The 20,145-nt window shown below is 35.8% G+C and overlaps 1 protein-coding gene across 2 annotated transcripts in view; it reads left to right on the forward strand.

The window, feature by feature from the left end:
- LOC107582576 (neural cell adhesion molecule 1-like) overlaps positions 1–20,145 on the forward strand; it is a 108,366-nt gene that overhangs the window by 41,101 nt on the left and 47,120 nt on the right. For both annotated transcript variants that reach the window (XM_016268472.1, XM_016268473.1), the window contains exons 2-6: positions 14,065–14,139; positions 15,985–16,194; positions 16,890–17,033; positions 17,298–17,435; positions 18,843–18,960. In XM_016268472.1, the coding sequence (XP_016123958.1) occupies positions 14,065–14,139; positions 15,985–16,194; positions 16,890–17,033; positions 17,298–17,435; positions 18,843–18,960 (685 nt within the window). The remainder of the gene's footprint in view (positions 1–14,064; positions 14,140–15,984; positions 16,195–16,889; positions 17,034–17,297; positions 17,436–18,842; positions 18,961–20,145) is intronic.

Genomic DNA, 20,145 nt, shown 5'->3' on the forward strand with positions numbered 1-20,145 from the left:
ATAGTGGTTATCATCGTAGATAAATCACTTTTAGTGTAAAAAATAATTCATTGCATTTGGTTATGCCTAAATTGCAATCACGTTCTATAGAAACTATATATCTATTGAATCTATATCTATAGATGCGCCAAATGATTCACTGATTAACCCTTGAAGACCTAGAACATTTTTGGGGCACCTGACACGCCTGCACTTTTCTTTGTTTTTAAGACCTATTCTAGCAGGCAGCATCAAGTGTCCTATATCATTATAAACAGGAGAACTTGAAGTTTCAGCCTAGCTAATTTAATGTCCCAGTTTTCCTTTTGTTTTCTCTAATAATTAATGAATTTCCAGAATTTTAAGAAAAACGCAAGCAACATTTGGGTGTTTTTTTTTACTTTGTATTCAAACAGAAGCTCCTGAAGTTTGGATTTCTTTCTTTAGAAAGTTGTATCTGGGTATTTTACACTTCCAAATAAAATTGTCTACATATAACGTTCCCCAAGCAAATTATAGCCATTTATTACAATATTGTTATAGGCGCTTTTCAGTGAAAAACAAGTCTATTTAGTTTACTAACAATATAGATGTGTCTAAAAAACATTTAGGGAGTAAATAAAATGGAATCAGTATTATATAATAACAAAACACAGTAAAAAAAGTGACTTTGTTTCAGAGAAACATATTTTCAATCTGAGTATGAACAACAACAAACACAAACCGTGCAGCTATTTAGTGAAAACAATTGCACAAATTGTCTTCTGCAACAAAAATACAAACAGTACAAATGAGTCACAAACTACACACAAAATGAGTGCGAAATATACAGAGTGCAACAGAAAAAATAGTGAAAATGATCTTTATGAACTATATAAGAATTGTTTACATAATATACATAATATAAATGATCGATCCGCTGCCTGTACTCTGCGTTGGAATCGATTTTACCGGGACATCGCCTAGTGACGCGAAGAGATAAATTCCAGTGCTTTATCCGATTATAATCAGCGTATCTTTGTAAAATGGAACAGCTTCTTAAATAACTGAATGTGCACTCTTAACTTCAGCCAATCAAGCATTATATTATGATATTATTTAATGATATAACTAGTGATTAGAACTAAAACTTGGTAACCATGAATGAATGCATATTTGTCATTTTAACTGAACTTAGGACTGGTGGTGGTGTTTAAGATATTGTTGGTCATAGGTAATAGTAATTATTATTAAAAGACACTACTACTACTACTATTATCTGCTGGGTTCATGAATATTAATCACGTTGTCAGTGTTCGCTCGAACTGATTTGCTGAAATCAAAACAGGGACAGTAATAGATGAGCGCCAACCAACGAGAGCTGTTCGCGCTTTAGCTCCGCCCACTGCCGAGAAACCGGCATATCTTCTGCTTGTTCTTAAAAGCTGAATCATTCTAAATTAACTACAACAAAGAATATGGTTTACATGTAGCGCGTCAATTCAGCATAGTATGCAAGAGTACTACATACTGCGCATCCGTTGAGTACATGACATGATCCATTGAGCGCATCCAAATAGTACAGATCGCTTGACGGAGAGCGAAACTCTCAAGCGCTCAGTCAGTGTTAATCGAGTGAAAATCTGTGTTGAACGCCTCTCAGACACGTACTGGAGTGTAAAATCTAAGAATTTATTTGCCAATGGCTAATGTTAGACATTATTTAGTCGCCCAGAATAAGATTTAGTCGCATATGTGAGTGATTTACTCGAAATGTAGAGGGTTGTCAACACTTTTTAAAGCATTCAGATAGGATTAGCGGTTCAAAAGTTATTAAACATTTAAGAACAATAGTTATTTTTAGCCGTGGGCGGCTGTCTCGGTCTTTGAGGGTTAACCATTAAGATGAGTTAGATTAAATAATAGACAAATGTATTAAACTGAATGAGAAGTCATGCAAATGAAAAGTTTGATAGTAATAGCTTTATGAAAGCCAGTTACTGTGAATGAAACATTTATATAGATGAAACAGTTATTTTGTGTAGTGAAAAGGATATTTTGTGATTGTGTGTATTGTACTAACAAAATTGAAAATATGCTGAAATGTTTGAAAAAAGTGCACTTTTGATGATCTGTTGTGATATTAGTACTAAGAGTTTTGAAAATTGCGCCAAAGCAATTAAAAAAACTGTAATGACAGAATTTTCATTTTTGGGTGAACTATCCCTTTAACACGTTAGAGCTGAGCGATAAAGAAATACAGATGAATGAGAAAGTAAAGAGTGCGACATGGTTGATATTAAAAAGAGTTATTAAAAGCGCAATAAGTCGCGAAAGAGAACTGAATCTGGTAACCACATTCTGACAGGCAGCTTTCTGTGCATGCGATCCGAGACAGAGTGGAGTGCTCAACTAAACGGTCAAAACAAACATAAAAATATGTCAAAATGCCTGTTTTGTTGAGTATTCACGTAAATGCATCAGGTTATGTTTTACATGAATGAAATTAGTTGGGAGGAAATAGAATGTGTAACAGTATATTGGATCAATGCATTAGGTCTTAAAGTGACAGCAGCCTAATAAACCCACTGCTGTGTGTGTTTAATCAAACAACAAAAGAAAAAGTCACTCACTACTCTTGACATAAATTTTGTAGCTTTAATGAAAATCAGTGTATATTTCATTCATAAATTGTTGTATTTTACATTTGAGTACTTTATTCAATTTCTGTAACTATTTCCTACCTGAATACTACTGTTAGACTTGCCTGAAAAATGTAAAGCACTTAATTTGTTTAATTTATTTGTATCATTGTTCTGTTGTATTTATTTGTTCTATTACTTATAATTTTTTTTGTTTGTTCTGACTGTTTGCTTGTCCTCAATAATCATGATAAATGTTTACTTATATTAGTTGGCCTGCTAGTTTTTATTAAAAAAACCAACACGAAAAGAATTGTGATAAGATCATGGATTATCTTCCTTCATGACAAAAATGTGTTATGATATTATTACCATATTGCCCACCTCGTATATAAATTACTGTATATAAAATTAATTAATTGAACCAAAATATGATGTTTCAGATTATAAAAAGACATTCTAGAGTAGGCAATGGTTATTTGAAGTGGGCAACATTTTTGTCTGTTTTATAACATTGTAAACAGTACAGTCTGTACTTCAGACGCACTTTTCTTATATAATGCCAAGATGTGGGTAGAGCTAAATTTAGCAATATGTAAAATAAAATAATAGTCTCACAAGATTTCAACTAGACATAATTTTTTCATAAAATAAAAAGTACTATTATTGTTTCATTTTATTGTATATAATATTTAGAATATTTTATAATAGTACTAATATTAATAATAAATTCAATCTGATAAAAATAGCCAAAATATTGTCTAAAAGGGACAGTAGCCTTTGGCTAAATGTATGTTATTCTCCTCTGCTCATGGTGAGCTTTTTCAGTGGTGGTCTATTGCATCCTATTCACATGGATTTTACGAGCAGGGAGGGATAGGGGATGGTTTCCATAGCAACGGGTAGCAGGGACGATCACTGTGGTTGTGGCATGATCAGCAAGCAAATGCAAGCCTGACTTAGCAACTGCTCGCAGCCTGTTGGTTCGCCCCAGATTGTCCCCCATATGCGAGCGACTGACCGTATTACGTAACGTCACTCACTGGATTTATCGCATGCTGTTTCGCACAGCCAGTGTGTGAAGTTCGTGTATTATTTGAACTCATTAAAAAAGACTCAAGCTTGAAATACCCGTAGCTCAGCAGATTGCCGATGGCTCCCTCGTTTGCGAAAGGGTTACTCCCGCCCCAGGGCTGCGGATAAGTAGCTCATCATATTCTCCACACAGTGGCATCTCTCTGGGTGCATTGCCGACTGTAAATACACATCGTAATCTGCTTAAGCTGGCCCATGAGTCTGTGCAGCGTGACAGGTGTCTTACACTTACAGTAGCTCTGGCAAAAATAGCAGCAACAGCAGCTCGACAATTGAAACCGTGATAGCGGTAGAAACTGTAGAGCTTGTTGTACAGTATTAGCTTGTCGCGTCAACGCTTCAAACCAAGTGATGATGTGAATGAAATCAGCTTAATTATGTGGTGAGCCTCATCCACACAGTGGAAGGAAAACTCTGTGCTGCTTGATGTTTTACCCAGCAAGAGTTGCAAATTGACAGACCGCTCAGTTTTACGTGAGGTAATGTGAGGAGTTTGTGCAAAATGAAATAATTTGTTTGCAGAAGGAATATCAGCAAACCTCATATGAAGTTAACATGAAATGGCATTTGTAAGCCATTTGACTTAATGTGACATTTTCGAGTGAAACATGATTTAGAATGAGAAGAAAATGTGTGGGAATTAATTGTATCCATCAGGAATTTATTGGATCATAAAAAGGAAACTTTGCCAACATCCGTTGATTGAACGTAAGTGGCCTTGGTGAGGTCAGCCGTAAAGATAAAAGTAGATGAAGTCGTCAGATTTTTATTCATTCATTTAGACCTGTTTTGTGTTAGTTGGGAGAGATTTTTTTATTCCTTTATGAAAAACTGACATTAACCTGAAATAACACATTCCTGATTACAGTCGGCACTAGTTATGTGTTAGACATTTTTATTACTGATAAATGTTTTTTTAATTCTTGCCACTTTGTTTTTTTCTATCTTGGAAATAATTTATTTATAAAGTAAGTATCTTATGAGAAAATGTTTGAATAAAATGTTAAAAGATTAATTGCAGAAGTTATGGTTATTGCTTTTTAGTAAGTTAACCAAAGCATCAATTAAATAATCAGAAAACAATTGATAGATTTATAAAGCAAAATAATCATAACATTAATTGAGGGATAAAATTATAAAATAAAATAAAAAAGGATAGATTAATCAATAGAAAAGTTATCGTTAACACTTTAGTATAGGGACCAATTCTCACTATTAACTACTCTCCTATTAAAAGGTTTCTGAATGCATTTTAGAGCTTTTTCTGCCTGCTATCGTTTTTTTGGTGTGCATTTATCACCGAAGCATGGAAACACTGAACACATTTGTGGTGAATCTAGGTTAAATCAGAACTCAGTTCTCAGACAACTTGTTAAAATGATTAACGCATTTGCATTTGAACAATGTACATTTGTGTTCAGCAGAGATCAGACGCTCGGAGATGTCTTTCTCACGCAGTGCTGAAGCTTCAGAATTGGACAATTAATCAGGCTACAAAAAGAAGCAGTTTTTTTTAAACATGTCATTTTCAATTAATGTCTGAGACAAAGATTGTAAATCTTCCCCGCACTTTGTCTTGACTAAAAATAAACTCCATCGTCCCTCAAGTGAAGTCACTGATTATGTCCTAATCAGGCGTGTTTCCAAAGGCAAGACTGTGAGACTGTTGCATAACGTTATGCAGTCTCAGCCAATCAGAAGATATTTAGTTTAATGTGGAGCAGAAGTTTGGATTTCGTACGATCTGTTGGATTTCGCACAAAATAGTGATTTTTAAAGGGGTGATGCGATTTCAAGTTTTCCTTTCTCTTTGGAGTGTTACAAGCTGATTGTGCATAGATAAGATCCCTGAAGTTGCAAAGACTAAAGTCTCAAACCCAAAGAGATATTCTTTATCAAAGTTAAGACTCTGCCACGCCCCCCTAAATCGGCTCGTTCTAACGCGCCCCCACATATCTACCTCACTATGTGGAAATATTTGCACAATGCTGCCCAAATGTGCACGCAAAGAAAGAAGGCGTGGTTTCAGTAACCGCAGTTAGTGTTGAAGCAGCATGTCAGGGAGACGCTGTGTGTTTCTAGGCGAAAGCAAAAGCACTTTATTTGGCCTTCCGAAAGTAGATGCATTTAGGAATCTTTAAGATTAAGCAAGAGAGAGAGAGAGAGAGAGAGAGAGAGACACACATCACAGTGGAGTCAGCTGTCTTAACCGTGGCTTGTGTACTGCAAACACACATTCATCGCTGTGTCTGTCACGAGACTGTTTCCCTTTTGGGCTCTGTCTTTACATTTATTTTGAAAGATGAAGCTCGCGATTATGGTAAGGGGCATTACATTTCCGACGAGTGCTTGCGGTGTTCGGCCAATCCCAATGCACTGGGTCAGCTGGCCAATCAGAGCAGACTGCACTTGTCGGAAGGAGGGACTTTGTAGAAAACGAAGCACTTGAGAGAGAAAATAATGTGTTTTTTGAACATTAAAGCATGTCAACATATTTTTTTACACCAAATACACAAAATAAGGATCTTTAAAAAAGCATCATATGACCCCTTTAAATGTTGTTATTTTCCACATTTTTCAAATAACTGTTTCTTCAACTTTGGGCAGATTTGTTTCAATTCTTATTTTATTAAAAACTACCAAAAATTGTTTTTGGTAAGAAAGTATATAATGTGTTAGGAAAATTATATAGTATATACTTATAGTAAAATTAAAGTATATGTTATATATTATTTATAAGTATATAATATGTTATGAAAGTATATACTGAAAGTTAAAAAAGGAAATTGTGTGCACAATTTAATAATTAATTCCCTAATTTTAAGTAAATCATGCGCACAAAATAATTCTATACTATTTTAATACTTCCTGTCCACATTCTCATAATCCTGTCGCTGCTATTATGTTATGTTATGGACAGAGACACTTTATTTTTATTTTTTTTTTAGTTGGGAATGAATTATAGAGACATTCTCAAAAGCCTTTAGTGAGAGGCATCTACATTGGTTTATAAGAATGCAGACAGGAAGTAGAACAAATTATTATTGTGCATACGTTTTACTTAAAGGGGTCCTATTATGCTCTTTTACAAAGTCTTGATTTTGTTTTGGGGGTGTACTAGAACAGGCTCTCATACTAAGTTGTTCGAAAAACACATTATTTTTCACATATTTTACATTATTAAAACACCTCTCTCTCCAGTCTGGCATGAACGGCTCGAATAGTTCCTGTATCAAATGAAGGCCCGCCTTCTGAAATACGAAATGTGCTGTGATTGGTTAGCTGGGCCAGTGTGTGCTGTGATTGGTTAGCTGGGGCAGTGTGTGTTGTGATTGGCAGCACTCGGCGTCTGGCCGGGAAATGTCATGCCCCTTACCATAGCCGCCTGCGAGCTTCAGTATAAATATTGCATCAAAATCAAATCAATTTGAGCACGATTTAAACCCGGATGATTGTAACCACTCTAAATTCGTCTGCCTTGGGGAAACTAGCATGTCTCCGACATAGTGAAAACACTTGTTGCCTTCTCTAGTGCAGCTCAGCCAGGTCTCATCCCATTCGTCAGTATTTGTGATATCACAAATCCCGGAAAATATGCGTTGTAGTTTTTTAAAAGTGATTTCTGTTAAATAAAATATCTCCTTTTGAATTGGAATTTGAGCTTTGTAACTTTGCAGAATTTTTATGCTCAAACAGCAACATTACAGACTAACTAAAGTTGAAAAAGTGAAAAAGCATAATAGGACCCCTTTAAAACGTGGGCACATATTATTATTTTATGTACACGATTTACTTAAAAAGAGTGAACAAATTAGTAAATCTTGCGCATGATTTAATAAACCATGGGAATGCATTAGTAAATTATGCACACGTTTTAGTAAACCGAGGGAATTAATTAGTAAATCGTGTGCACGATTGTGTGTTCATGGTGTGTTCATTACTGCGTGCGAACTTGGATGGGTTAAATGCAGAGCACAAAATCCAAGTATGGGTCACCATACTTGGCCACACGTCACTTCACTTTCACTTTAAAACGAGGGGACAAATTATTATATCGAGCACACAATTTACTTAAAACGAGCGAATAAATTAGTAAATCTTGTGTATGGTTTAATAAACCGAGGAAACAAATTAGTAAATCGTGCACATGTTTTAGTAAACCAAAGGAACGAATTAGTAAATCGTACGCACATGATAGTACACTGAGGGAACGAATTAGTAAATTGTGTGCATGTGTTAGTAAACTGATGGAACGTATTAGTAAATCGTGAGCACATGATAGTAAACTGATGGAACGTATTAGTAAATCATGCGCACGTGTTCGTAAACTGAGGGAACGAATTAGTAAATCGTGCCCACGTTTTAGTAAACCAAGGGAACAAATTAGTGCACACTTTACTTATTCCGACATGTGCAGGGCTCCGTAGAAAGTTGAGAAATGTCTTTTTTAAATGGAACAAGTGAACTCACTTTTAGAACAGAATATTTTTATTGCGTGTCAATTCCAGTCAAGCTGTAATATTCTCTATTTTTTATTATTTAATTGTATTCTTTACTGTTCAAATAGTTGGTGTTGGTATTTTTTTCACTCACCAAGGTGATTCAATTCAAAACAAATGTATAAATTACATTTTAAAATATATTAAAATAAAGTGTTTTCTGTGAAGACAACGCTTAAGTTTCAGCAGCCGTTACTTCAGGCTTTAGTGTCACATGATCCTTTAAAAATCATTTTAATATGCTGATTTGGTGCTCAAGAAACATTTCTAATTGTCAGTGTTGAATAATTGTTGTGCTGTTTAATGTTTTTGTGGATAGTTTACCATGTTGTACTTTTTGTCAGAATTTCTTGATGAATAAAAAGTTCAAAATAACATTTAGCCTACTTTTGATCAGTTGAATGCATCCTTGCTGAATAAAAGTGAATGTTTGAATGCTCGCTGAATGCTTAGTAAACAAAATTCTAGCTAAGAAATTAGCCTTTGCAACACTAAAGAGTCCTATGATGTTCTATATTGACTAAGGTATATAGAAACATTCCAGTTCCTGATCCAAGTACAATTGTAATGAGGTAATGATTTCAACAAGCTCTTTCAGTGTGGATTTATCGTCTCTAAACAGTCACAGCACTCCAGACTTTCATTTAATCTCCTGTGCTTCTGTTTTCCCACACAGTGCTAGTAAACAGTTAGTTTCATATGTGGGCCTCCCCACCCAGACTTTCCCCATGGTGTTTTTCCTTTTGTCATGAAGAAACTCTTCCCTGAGGGATGATAACCTACCCATAATACCACAGTCAGACTGCAGGCAGTTCATTTGAAATCGACATCTAGTGCTAACCCAGCTGGTTACACATGCAGTTCAGCTGTGTTGTAGAAAATATCACAAATTCAGGTATTCCCAGTCTCCAGCAGAGACGCTGAGGAAGAAATGCCTGCGAATCTCTTTATCTCTTACTTTTAAGATTCAGTGTGACAGTTCTGCAGGGCCATTTGTGTTCCCAGAGGAAATCGACAGATATGAAAGAGGATTTCAAATGAAATAGGAAATCAAATGCTAAAATGTAAGATGATTCATTCAAATATTTGAATTGATGGTGTATAAAATAATAATCCTGTCAACAAAGTTCAAATGTTCATTTTGGATGTGATAAACAGATGAGGTGAAATGATATGTGTCTGGTTGGGTGGGTCTGTGAGCAAAGAGGCACATCCAGCTGCAGTCACACACACACACACACACACACCTCCCTCATCGCAATAGCACTTACTCACGACTCACAGAAAAATAGTGCATGAAACACCATACACACTTCCATTGATATCTCAGATAAAGACATCTGTCATTTACTCACACTCATTCCAAACCTGTAAGTTTCTTTCTTCTGTGCAACACAAAAGGAGATATTTTTCTAAAGTGTACTGGTAGCTTTTTATAATGAATGGACACTGATTTCAAGCTTCAAAAGTGACGCAATAGCACCATAAGTCTCATAAAACTACCATAAACTTGCTCACTGAAATCGTACCATATAGATTAGTGTGATGAAAAGATTAAAATGTCAGTTGATATTCATATAATTTATATTATCTTCATTTCCAGTGAGCTGTTGACTAGATTCAGTCAGTGAATTGAACTCAAGATTGATTCATGAATGAATCATTTAGACTGATTGAACTGGATTAGACAATTTGTTAAAAAGATCTGAGCCAGGGTCAATTTAAATCTATTTCTCACATAAAGAAGACTTGGAATTTGTTAAAAAGATCTGAGCAAGGGTCAATTTACAACCCTCTACATTGCGAGTACACTCTTAAAAATAAAGGTGCTTCACGATGCCATAGAAGAACCTTTTTGTCTAAATGGTTCTATAAAGAACTTTTAACATCTGAAGAACCTTTCTGTTTCACAAATGGTTTTTTGTGGTGAAAGAAGGTTCTTCAGATTATAAAAAGATAAGCAAGAGATGGTTCTTTAAAGAACCTTTGACTGAATGGTTCTTTGTGGAACCAAAAATGGTTCTTCTATGGCATCGCTTGAAGAACCTCTTGAAGCACCTTTATTTTTAAGAGTGTAAATCACTCGCATATGCGACTAAGTCTTCACTCTGGCCGACTAAATGATGTCTAGTATTAGCCAATGGCTAATAAATTCTTAGATTTTACTGGCCAGTGTGTGAGGTGGAGGCGGAGTATAAGTTTAGCACAGATATATTTTCACTCGTCAAACACTCTGACTGAACGCTTCAGAGTTTCACTCTCCGTCAAGCGATCTGTGCTATTTATCATTTCATCTCAATGGATGCGCAGCGCACCTGTGTTTGTGTATTTGGCGTAACGTAAACTCTAGTGTGAAGGCGCACGACTCGCTGACGCTTTCTCTCACACGCGCAAAGTGAGAGCGAGAGAGTCTTACATAACATGCAGAATTGATGTGATACATGTAAATGATGTTCTTTGTTTTATTTTCCTGTCAAAATAACGGAGTTCCTTTGGAATTCTTCAGCTTTTAAGAAATGCTGGGTTTTCCGGTAGTGGGCGGAACTAATGCGCAAACGGCAATCTCATTGGCTGGTGCTCACCTATTATCATCCCTGTTTAGGGTTCAGCAAATCAGTTCGAGCAAACGCACACAACCTGATTAATATTCATGAATCCAGAAGCTCGTTAATCCTTGGTGCGCTTTATATCGTTCTTATTAGTAGAATTCGTATAATAATAATAACAATAATATCTTATCAGGATTGATGTTAGTTTTTTTTTTCCCCCAATTTTTTACAGGAACACTGAATGACCAAAAAAGCACCAGCACCAGTCCTAAGTTCATGGTTTTATATATATATATGTATAGTATTTCAGTCTGGCGAGTAAACAAAAAAAAATTACTAGCCAATGGCGATTCAATTGCCAAGGTGTCCATAGAGGGTTGATTTAAATCTATTTCTCACATAAAGAAGACTTGGAATTTGATGCACATGGTGTACAGACCACTTTTTTGGTGCTTTATATAATTTCATTACTCTGGGGAAAAAAAATAATAATTTCACATTTGTGTTCTACATAAGAAAAAAAATGTTGTACGTAATGACACGAGGGTGAGTATATGAAGACAGCATTTTCATTTTGAGTGCACTTTTACTTTAAACACAAAACAGACTTGAGAAATGAGGTGGAGGTGTGCTGTGAAATTTCTTTTGCTGTGACGGGCTGTTTTCTGTCAGGGTTCGGGTAGAGGGATGAGGCGAGGACTCATAAAAAGGGTTTTAATGGGTAATAAAAATAAACAAAACACCAACAAAAACTACCCCGTGGGGGGAAAAACAGGCTGGCAAGGCAAGGCAAGGCAGGGCAGGATCTGGACACGACACATCCAGGGATAGACGATGACGAACTGACGCAGGACTGCAAACACAAGGAGAATAAATGGAGAGCAAATGAGGAGGGTAATGAGGGACCACATGAAGCTTGGTTTAATTGATTTGTAAGGCAAGGCAAGTTTATTTATATAGCACATTAAAAGTGCTTTACATAAAAGGAAGTAAAATAATCATAAAAAAATTATCACAACAATAAAACAAGGAATTTAAAACTTTTAAAATGATTTAAAAATTAGTTAGAAAATGATTATATCTAAAATACAGTGCAATCAGCCAATTTCTGCGGAGGTCAGCAGCAATGAGGAATGTATTATAATACTATAACAGGCAAATTATACGCCATCAATAGCTGTTCACTTTCACAATGTAGAATGGATTGCTTTCATACCAGTTATGTTCCACAGACTCAGACTTTCAAGCAGCTCTTGAATAGCAGCTGAGCTTGAAAATTGGCATGGAATGAAAATTCACCATATACTGTATATTTATAAATGCATTTTATAGGTCTTACTGTGAACAATTCATTCATGCACATGTTTTATTTTTAGAAAAAAATACCACATAATATTTAATCACAATGTCATATGTGGACCTTCCAGACATACTCTCTGGTGATATGTGCAGGGCTTCTCCAATTACTTGGTCCCTGCAAATGATTGGAGTATCTAACAGTCCCTGCAACCTTGCATTCATCTGCCTCCACTTTTGATTGCAACGCCCACGTCTCAAAATCAAATCAACAACCAATGCATAGAACCAAGCCCCTGCCCTACATTTTTTTTATTTTTCGAAGATTTGTTACACTCAGATAAATGTCACATTTCAGAAGAAAAGATGTCACTTCTGTTTCACCTCGACTTTGCAGAGCCTTTTTTTTTTTGCTGAATTTCATTTAAGCCCTCTATGAAACTCCTCCTTTATATGTAAAACGAAATTGAAATCTTTGTGCTCACATGGGCTGCTGCTTATAGCAGTTGTAATATATTCTGATTTGCTATCAGGATCTGCCAGTTTCTAACAATTGGGAATTTGGGATCCCTCATAATGATTTGCAGAGCTGTAGGTGCTACACAGCCAAGAACAGCTTCTTTTATCCTCATGATCTCACTCTGACTGGCCAAGTTTCTGATCAGACTTAGGTGACATGTAAATGTGGGCATTTGTCATGTGTTAATATATTCATCTGACTTAAATAGTTCTGAACAATCTGTTTTTGCAGCTTTATTATAATAAAAGGTATTTTTCCACTGGGGATGAAGTTTTCAGTTCTAAAAGTTTTCAGAGTTAAATTCCCAGAAGAACATTTTCAAGCATAATTTGATTCCTCCTTGTATTTTCTTTCAGTAAAATAGTCCTGGTCATAGTGTAGAAGTCAAATCTGTCTTTAGCTTAACAAAAGCGTTCACTGTAGGCAGCATTGTTCTTGTAATTCTTCAAAGCGAATTCAAGCAGGGACTTCAGAGATTAGAGGTCTGTGGCCATTGCACACACAGTGTCACCATGCATCTCCCACCATGTCTTGCTAATAAGAGGCTAATTAATTTAAACTCCTGTCCTCAGCAGAAGTCTAGCCTTTTTATGTCACTTCCAAAGTTGACCGATTTAAAGTTATTCTTTTATCTATACAAAAAGATTATAAATGTGTGAAGACACATGAAATAAATGGCCCTTCAACTAAGAACAACAAACATCCGATAGTATTGATTGAATATGCTGATTTAATTGAGGTTTACCCTCATCCGGCTTTGTCCATTTATTAAATTACCTAGAAGACTAAAGGCCACCATCTGTGAGAGGATCAATTTTGTCTTCAGTCTGGTCTCTTTGTCTTTACTCATTTCCCAAACATCCCCTGCGCTCCAACATATGAATGAGAAATGAGCCACGGCCACACTCAAGTTAATGTCCAAGCTCTGAGTTGTTTCCTCAATTGAAACATATTGATCTGTTTTACTATTTCCGTTCCTAGAGTTTCTGAGGGCAAAATAGATAGAAGTATCGTTTTTAAAACCAATGAGTTGAGTGAATGAGATTTGAGAGTTTCTCAGAAATGAATCTGCATAATGGGTTGCATTTGTGACATAATGCTGAATGCGCTGATGTCGCCGTCAGATGTGGTGGCAATAAGGCAATAAATGAATCTGCAAAACTCTTAAGGAGGTGAAATGGCCGAGTTGACAATGAGCTTGTTAGGTTCACTGTCTGTTGTCGCCTCTCGTTTAGTCGGATCAAAATGATGCGACATTGTTTATCTGAAGAGCCCGTGTCAGAGGGGTTTCCATAGTTACTTGTGCGGCTGTAAAAGAGGAGAGATGTGCTGCTTGTGTGGAATTAATGAAAAATGCTCTCAGAGGCTGCTGAATTATGCATGTGGAGAAACGACTCACAACTGAGGAGCTTTTCGAACTGTATGGTTTTTGGACTAACTTTAGCTCTATTATTGCAGGTTTGTTTGATGTGTTCTTTAATCCTAATACTTTTCTCTCTCTTCAGTTTCTCTGCAGGTCGATATTACACCTGCGCAGGGCGAGATCAGTGTTGGAGAGTCTCGATTCTTTTTGTGTGAAGGTAAGTTTTCGTAATGACCAGATACCTTCTGGCCCTCATTACAGTGCTTTTCTGCAGGTAACCGCAGCTTACTGCGGGGATTTGTTTTGTAGATAATTTCAGGCTTATTTATGCCATTTATTCTTGGTTTTTGTAAGCAAGGAGCGGGATTCCTTTCTAGTTAGTTCCCAGTGTGGGCGAGGCTTCTTGGTGTGATGCCATAGAAATAGAAACAGAGTGCCAGCTGACCAGGTTACATCTGCTTCCGATATAGTTTTGTATTGAGAATATATCTGGCATTTAAAATCAGTTTGACATTGAAGTCATTGGGTTCTTTGCCTACCAAATTGTAATGGGTCTGTTTATCCATCTGTATTGCATATTACTGTCAATCTTTTTCTCCTGCTGTCATTTAACCACAAACATTAACACTGCTCATTTTCTGCATTATGAGCAATCGTGTTTCCTTCAGGAAAGGAAATCTAGTTTAGAGCAGGGGTCAGAGTTCTCATACTGGGCTCTAGGGAAGGGGTTGGTCGAGGTTTGTGAAAAATTGCAGAGAAAAGAAGGGAAAAAAGTTTAATTTGATGAATTTGACATAATTTGCGGTTTCATTCTGATCATGAAATTTACTGTGATTATTTTAATCTGTTCAGATATTTACAGCAATAGTTTTTAACAAGAAGAATTTGATCAAAAATACAGTAAAACAGTAAAACTCTTGTTTGAGAGAGAAAGAGAGAGCGAGCGAGCGAGCGAGCACAAATACAAACTGTTTTTGAATGTATGCATCTTTCTTGGCCTCTGCTGCCTTTATTTTGCTCTCTGGGGTTTTTAAGCCAATTTGCTTTGTAAAACTGCTTTGGAATAACGTTTATTGTGAGAATTGAATTTGAATAATGTTCTTTAACAGATTTATGCATCTAACTGATAGTGGGTTAGAAAAACAAACTTAGTTCTAAATAAATATTTTCTAGTTTTTATTCCTTTTGGCTATGACAATATAAAAACCAATTATTTAATTTAGCAAATATATTGTTTTTATATCACATTTACTACTTTTCTCACACAGTAGAAATAGGGGCTTTATTTATTGCAATATGTATTTGTCTTTTATACTTTCACTCAGTGACCACCTGTTTCTAACATGGTCGATTATTGTCTGTGTTTAAAAATGTGTGTCCCCTCTTTTTGAATCTTCTCAATGTTACCTTCTAAAAATCTGGTACACAGTTTTAGTGACCTGATTCCTGGTCCTAAAACGTCAGGTTTTCCATGTTTTGTAACCTAAAAAAGCAGTAATCTTCTAGATGATTCATTTGCTGAAATGGTACACTAGTGTAAATTCAACTTTAATGTCGCTGATGGTGTTCTATGTCGGCAAATATCAACGAGGACTCTGTAAACGAGTCCCATGTGAATAAGGCTTACAAGAAGAATATGTTAAACCTTTGTGTGCCTATATCTCTCTTTGAAAAACGTTTTTCCTGGTTCCACTCTCCTGGGCTTCATTTGAAGACCCAAAGGCGTGGAACAGCGTCTCTGATAATTGCTCTGAACACTCAAGTCTTCACTAGTGCTGTGTCCTACGGTCCACTGATTTGGGTAATAGACTGGTAACCTGAGAATCGGTTGAAGTTTTAGGTTGTGCCTTGTGACAGCTGTTGTGCCAGCGACACCTAATCCCAACTAATTCAAGCAAACAATTAAATTGTGTCAGGCCTGATTCGCTTTTGATTGATTCATCTCTGCTTTGTGGATGTTCACACAAGCTTAACTTTTAACGGAATGATTTATATGTTGACACATTTTAATACAAAAGATCAGCTCATGAATGCTGATATGTTCATTTGGTTTGGGTTGTAGTTATCGGTGGGGCCAAGGAAATCGACTGGTTTGCTCCAACCGGTGAGAAAATAGAGCCTGGCAGACTGGATATCAGCGTGATTCGCAACGACGAGACGTCCACCACTCTCACCATCTATAACGCAAAGGTTGACAACGCTGGCACATACAAATGTGTTGCCAGCAGTGGTGATCGGGAGGCAGAAGCCACCGTCAATCTGAAGATATACCGTAAGATATTACCTGTTTGATTCATCTGTGCTGGCAGAATATGTACAGTAGAATGGCAAAATTAAAGTTGTGATGACAAATTTTAATTCATGTTTTCTATGTATTGTTTGGCAAAAACTTATGAAGTTTGGCACACTAGTTGGAGAGGGTCTGAACATTCCTTGTGCCAAAAAATTATGTAAATGAAACTAAACATTTACAAACACTGTAAGCATGTATATTAGTTCCCCTCATTCAACAACAAATCCTTTCATTTTAATGGTATTCAGAACAGAACAGGAATGAAAAATATAAAACAAACACAAATTATAGTGGCATTCATTATAATCAACATTTATTATAAACGCCAAGCCTAAACAAATTTATTTGAAGCTAAATGGAAATGCATGTGGAAAATGCACTATACAAATCAACTTGAGCTCCCATACCTCTCTTATTTAGCACAAAACCAAATGTGTTTTGCTTGATTGACATTAAATGCACTGTATATTTTAAGTCACCTTAAAATACAAGTCCCAGCCTATTTCAGATGATAAAAAAAACGCAAATTATATTTCCAAACATTTATAAAGGTGCTTCTGAGGAGACTTTATTTTGGATAATGACTTGGTTCCTTGCTGTAGACTACAGCAATACAAATTGAAGCATTGCATGATAAATTGAAATTATTGCTGGACTGCTGCTTTTTCCTCCAGAAAAAATCACCTTCACAAATGTCCCATCACCTCAAGAGTTCACTGAAGGGGACAATGCCATTATAGTGTGTGACGTCATAAGTTCACCTCCACCCACCGTCCTCTGGAAATACAAAGGTGCAAAGATCCAGTTTGAAAAAGATGGTAAGTCAAAAGGTTTCACACTTTACATGTAAAAAAATGGTGTGTTACATAAGAAGTGTGATTTACTTTGCTTAACCCTCACTGTTTGCGTTCATTAATAAATTGATGAGATCATTAGTGCAGCCTAATGCTGCTTTCTCAGAAATGTGGCACTTTATTAATCCCTGTGATAATAGATGAAAAAACTGTTAAAATGGATCAATTTGCATGCGATTTTAATACGCAATTTCACACACATCTGTTCGTCTTTGTTCTGTTCCACAGTCCGTTTCAGGACTTTGAATAACAACCATCTCCAAATCCAAGGGATCAGGAAGACCGACGAGGGTGTCTATACTTGTGAGGGCCGCATTAAAGCCCGCGGAGAGGTTGACTTCCGCAGCATTAAAGTGGTTGTTAATGGTGAGTCTTACTCACCTTACCGTACCTGTAGTGCTCTGGATTTGGGCATTTCAAAAGATCCCAGCAGAATCCGATCCCACTTTGACTCCAGAGCCATTACATTGGCTGAGACAACTGGTCTCAAATGACAAATTATACAAATGCTATATTGTTCTCATTCTTTAGCTTTTTATTCTCATGAAAATTAATAAATGTCTTTTTAAATAGCACATTAATCACATTAAATTGGATTAACAAAGCTTAATCGGTCAAATTATACATTTTCAGTTTGCAAGCTAACAGCTTAGCATAGCATTAGCTAAGCATAGCGCTAACTGCTTAAGAAAAGCTCTCTTGATTTAGCTATCACAATATTGAGCTGTGTATTTGATCAGCAGCTGTGTTGGTGTTGGGGTCGAGTATAAAGCTCGGTGTTTTGTATTGAGAATCAGACGTTTTTTGAAGTAGCTGTTGTCAAGCTGCTCCACAGACATTTTTCTCTCATCTCCTTTTGATTTCTTTCTTATTTGCTATGTCGTTTTCTGTCCTGCGGTAAACCCGGTAATGTAATTTCACCTCTTATGTCTGCCTTTCTGTTTATTTGTTTTCTTGTTTGAGTTTAATTTGACTCATTGTCGGGTTATCTTTATGTTGCTGTTTAGTCTGCTTGAGCGACCATGGTGCAACAAAATACAGCACTTAATTTGTGAGGTCCTTCTTATCAAGAGAGGAGGAGCAGATATTTACACAAAAATTGGTTATATAATTTATCGGCAGCCAATTTTATTTCATTTTCAGCATGTATCAGATTTGCTGCAGTGCCATATTCTTTTTGTGAATGTGATCAAAGAATCTATTTCATCAAAAGCCACGTTTATGAAAGAGTAAAGATGTATTTTGAATAACTTTATCGAAATTGCGCACATTGAGGCTTGAGGCAACATTGTACCACAATGGAGTCAAAAGTATTTGGTAGTTGTACATTACATACTTTTACTTTCTTTCCCCCCTTATTATGTATATATTTGTATTAGTATTCCAGGAGGTTCACATCCTAGCATTTTCAATTTCTGTAAAGTGCTAATTTCTTGTTCTGCAATGGTTGTTCCCTGAAGGCAGAAAGTGTATATACAACTTGATTTCTGATTAAATGTTAGATTATATTTTATTAAAATTAATTTGGCTATGCATGTGTGCAATATTATTTAAAATAAAAAAACTATTTAGTATTTTGTAGAAAAACATAATTTTTTTCCATAATAGTACAATGTTGCCTTTAGGCAAAAGCTGTTTCAAAAAATATATTTATTATATTTAAGTGTTCTATTTTAAGTGTAGAATAAACAGTGGTATGTGGCTAAGAGGGTTAAGATATAGAAGTTTTATTCGGCTCCACATATCAAACCTGCAATTTTCTTTTCTGCTCAGTCCTGCCCACTATACGAATCCGTCAAGCGGAAACGAACGGCACCGCTGACATGGGCTTCTCAACCCTGCTGGCCTGTGATGCTGACGGATTTCCTGAGCCGATGGTGACCTGGGCACGGTAAGCCCATATTTCTTTTTTCACAAAATCACTCCAGGAGAAAAAAAGCACTACTGAAACACTGGTTTTGCTGCACATCCTCTTGTGTATTTTGGATTAGGAATTCAAAGCAAGACGAAAAGGCCTCTGAAAAAATGAAGAACTTTTGTGGATGATATGGCATAGAAAAACACACCATTAGTACTTTTAAAGTGTGAGTCTCTCCTCAGCCATCACCGTGTTCTCAGCGGGAGTGCGTACTCTCTCTGCTCGTGGAGGAGAGCGTGTGAGACACGAATCCCTCGGGATGATACAACACGCCTCAAGGATCTTTTGTTCGGTCGTTTGGGGGGGATGGGTGAAGGAGGTGTTTATTTGTCTCAAAATAACTCGGGTCCTCTCCTCTGACAAGGGTTATGGTATATTTATTACCTGTTTGACCTTAAATCAAGAGATCACCACTGTGGTCAAGAATCCAATGAATTCAAGAGTGTCTGCACAAAGACCACTAATAGAGGGGCAAATAGAAGTAGTGGTTGGCTAACAGTGTTTCCGATTTTCTTTATATGTTTTTTTTTTTCCTCAGTAAAATCTCAGTTGGTGAATATTGAACATAGGGATGCATGGGAAATGTGTTGCTTAAAAATATATTAAAAATGATATTTTGATCTAGGATCTAAAAGGAAATTGTAATTTACTGGTTTGCAAACTTGTGGATGATGTAATAAGAAGAAGAAGAAGAAGAGGAGGAGGAGGAAGAAGAATGAAGAGATAATAATAATAATAATAATTATTAGTAGTAGTAGTAGTAGTAGTGGTAGTATAAAATACAATTATTCAATATTGATTATTTTTATTAAAGTTTCTTATTAAACTAAATATTATACAGAGTATTATCATATTTTTAGTTCTTTATATTAATATTTTTAGTCTTTATAAATTTGGTATAATTAATTAATTTAATACATGATTATTACTAATATCCAATATAACCATTTAACATTCATTATCATTCAATACAGTTAATATTTATTATTTTTGTATATTTATTATTTTTATTGTAGTTTTTTGTTAAACTCTATGCATTATACACAGTATCATTTATTGCTTTATATTTTATTTCTTATATTTTAGTCTCTCTCTCTCTCTCTCTCTCTCTACATAGAACTAATAATAATAATAATAATACTATACTAGATATAATAT

This window comes from Sinocyclocheilus grahami, unplaced genomic scaffold, assembly GCF_001515645.1.
Source record: "Sinocyclocheilus grahami isolate Dianchi unplaced genomic scaffold, SAMN03320097.WGS_v1.1 scaffold46.1, whole genome shotgun sequence".
Classification (NCBI taxonomy): domain Eukaryota; kingdom Metazoa; phylum Chordata; class Actinopteri; order Cypriniformes; family Cyprinidae; genus Sinocyclocheilus; species Sinocyclocheilus grahami.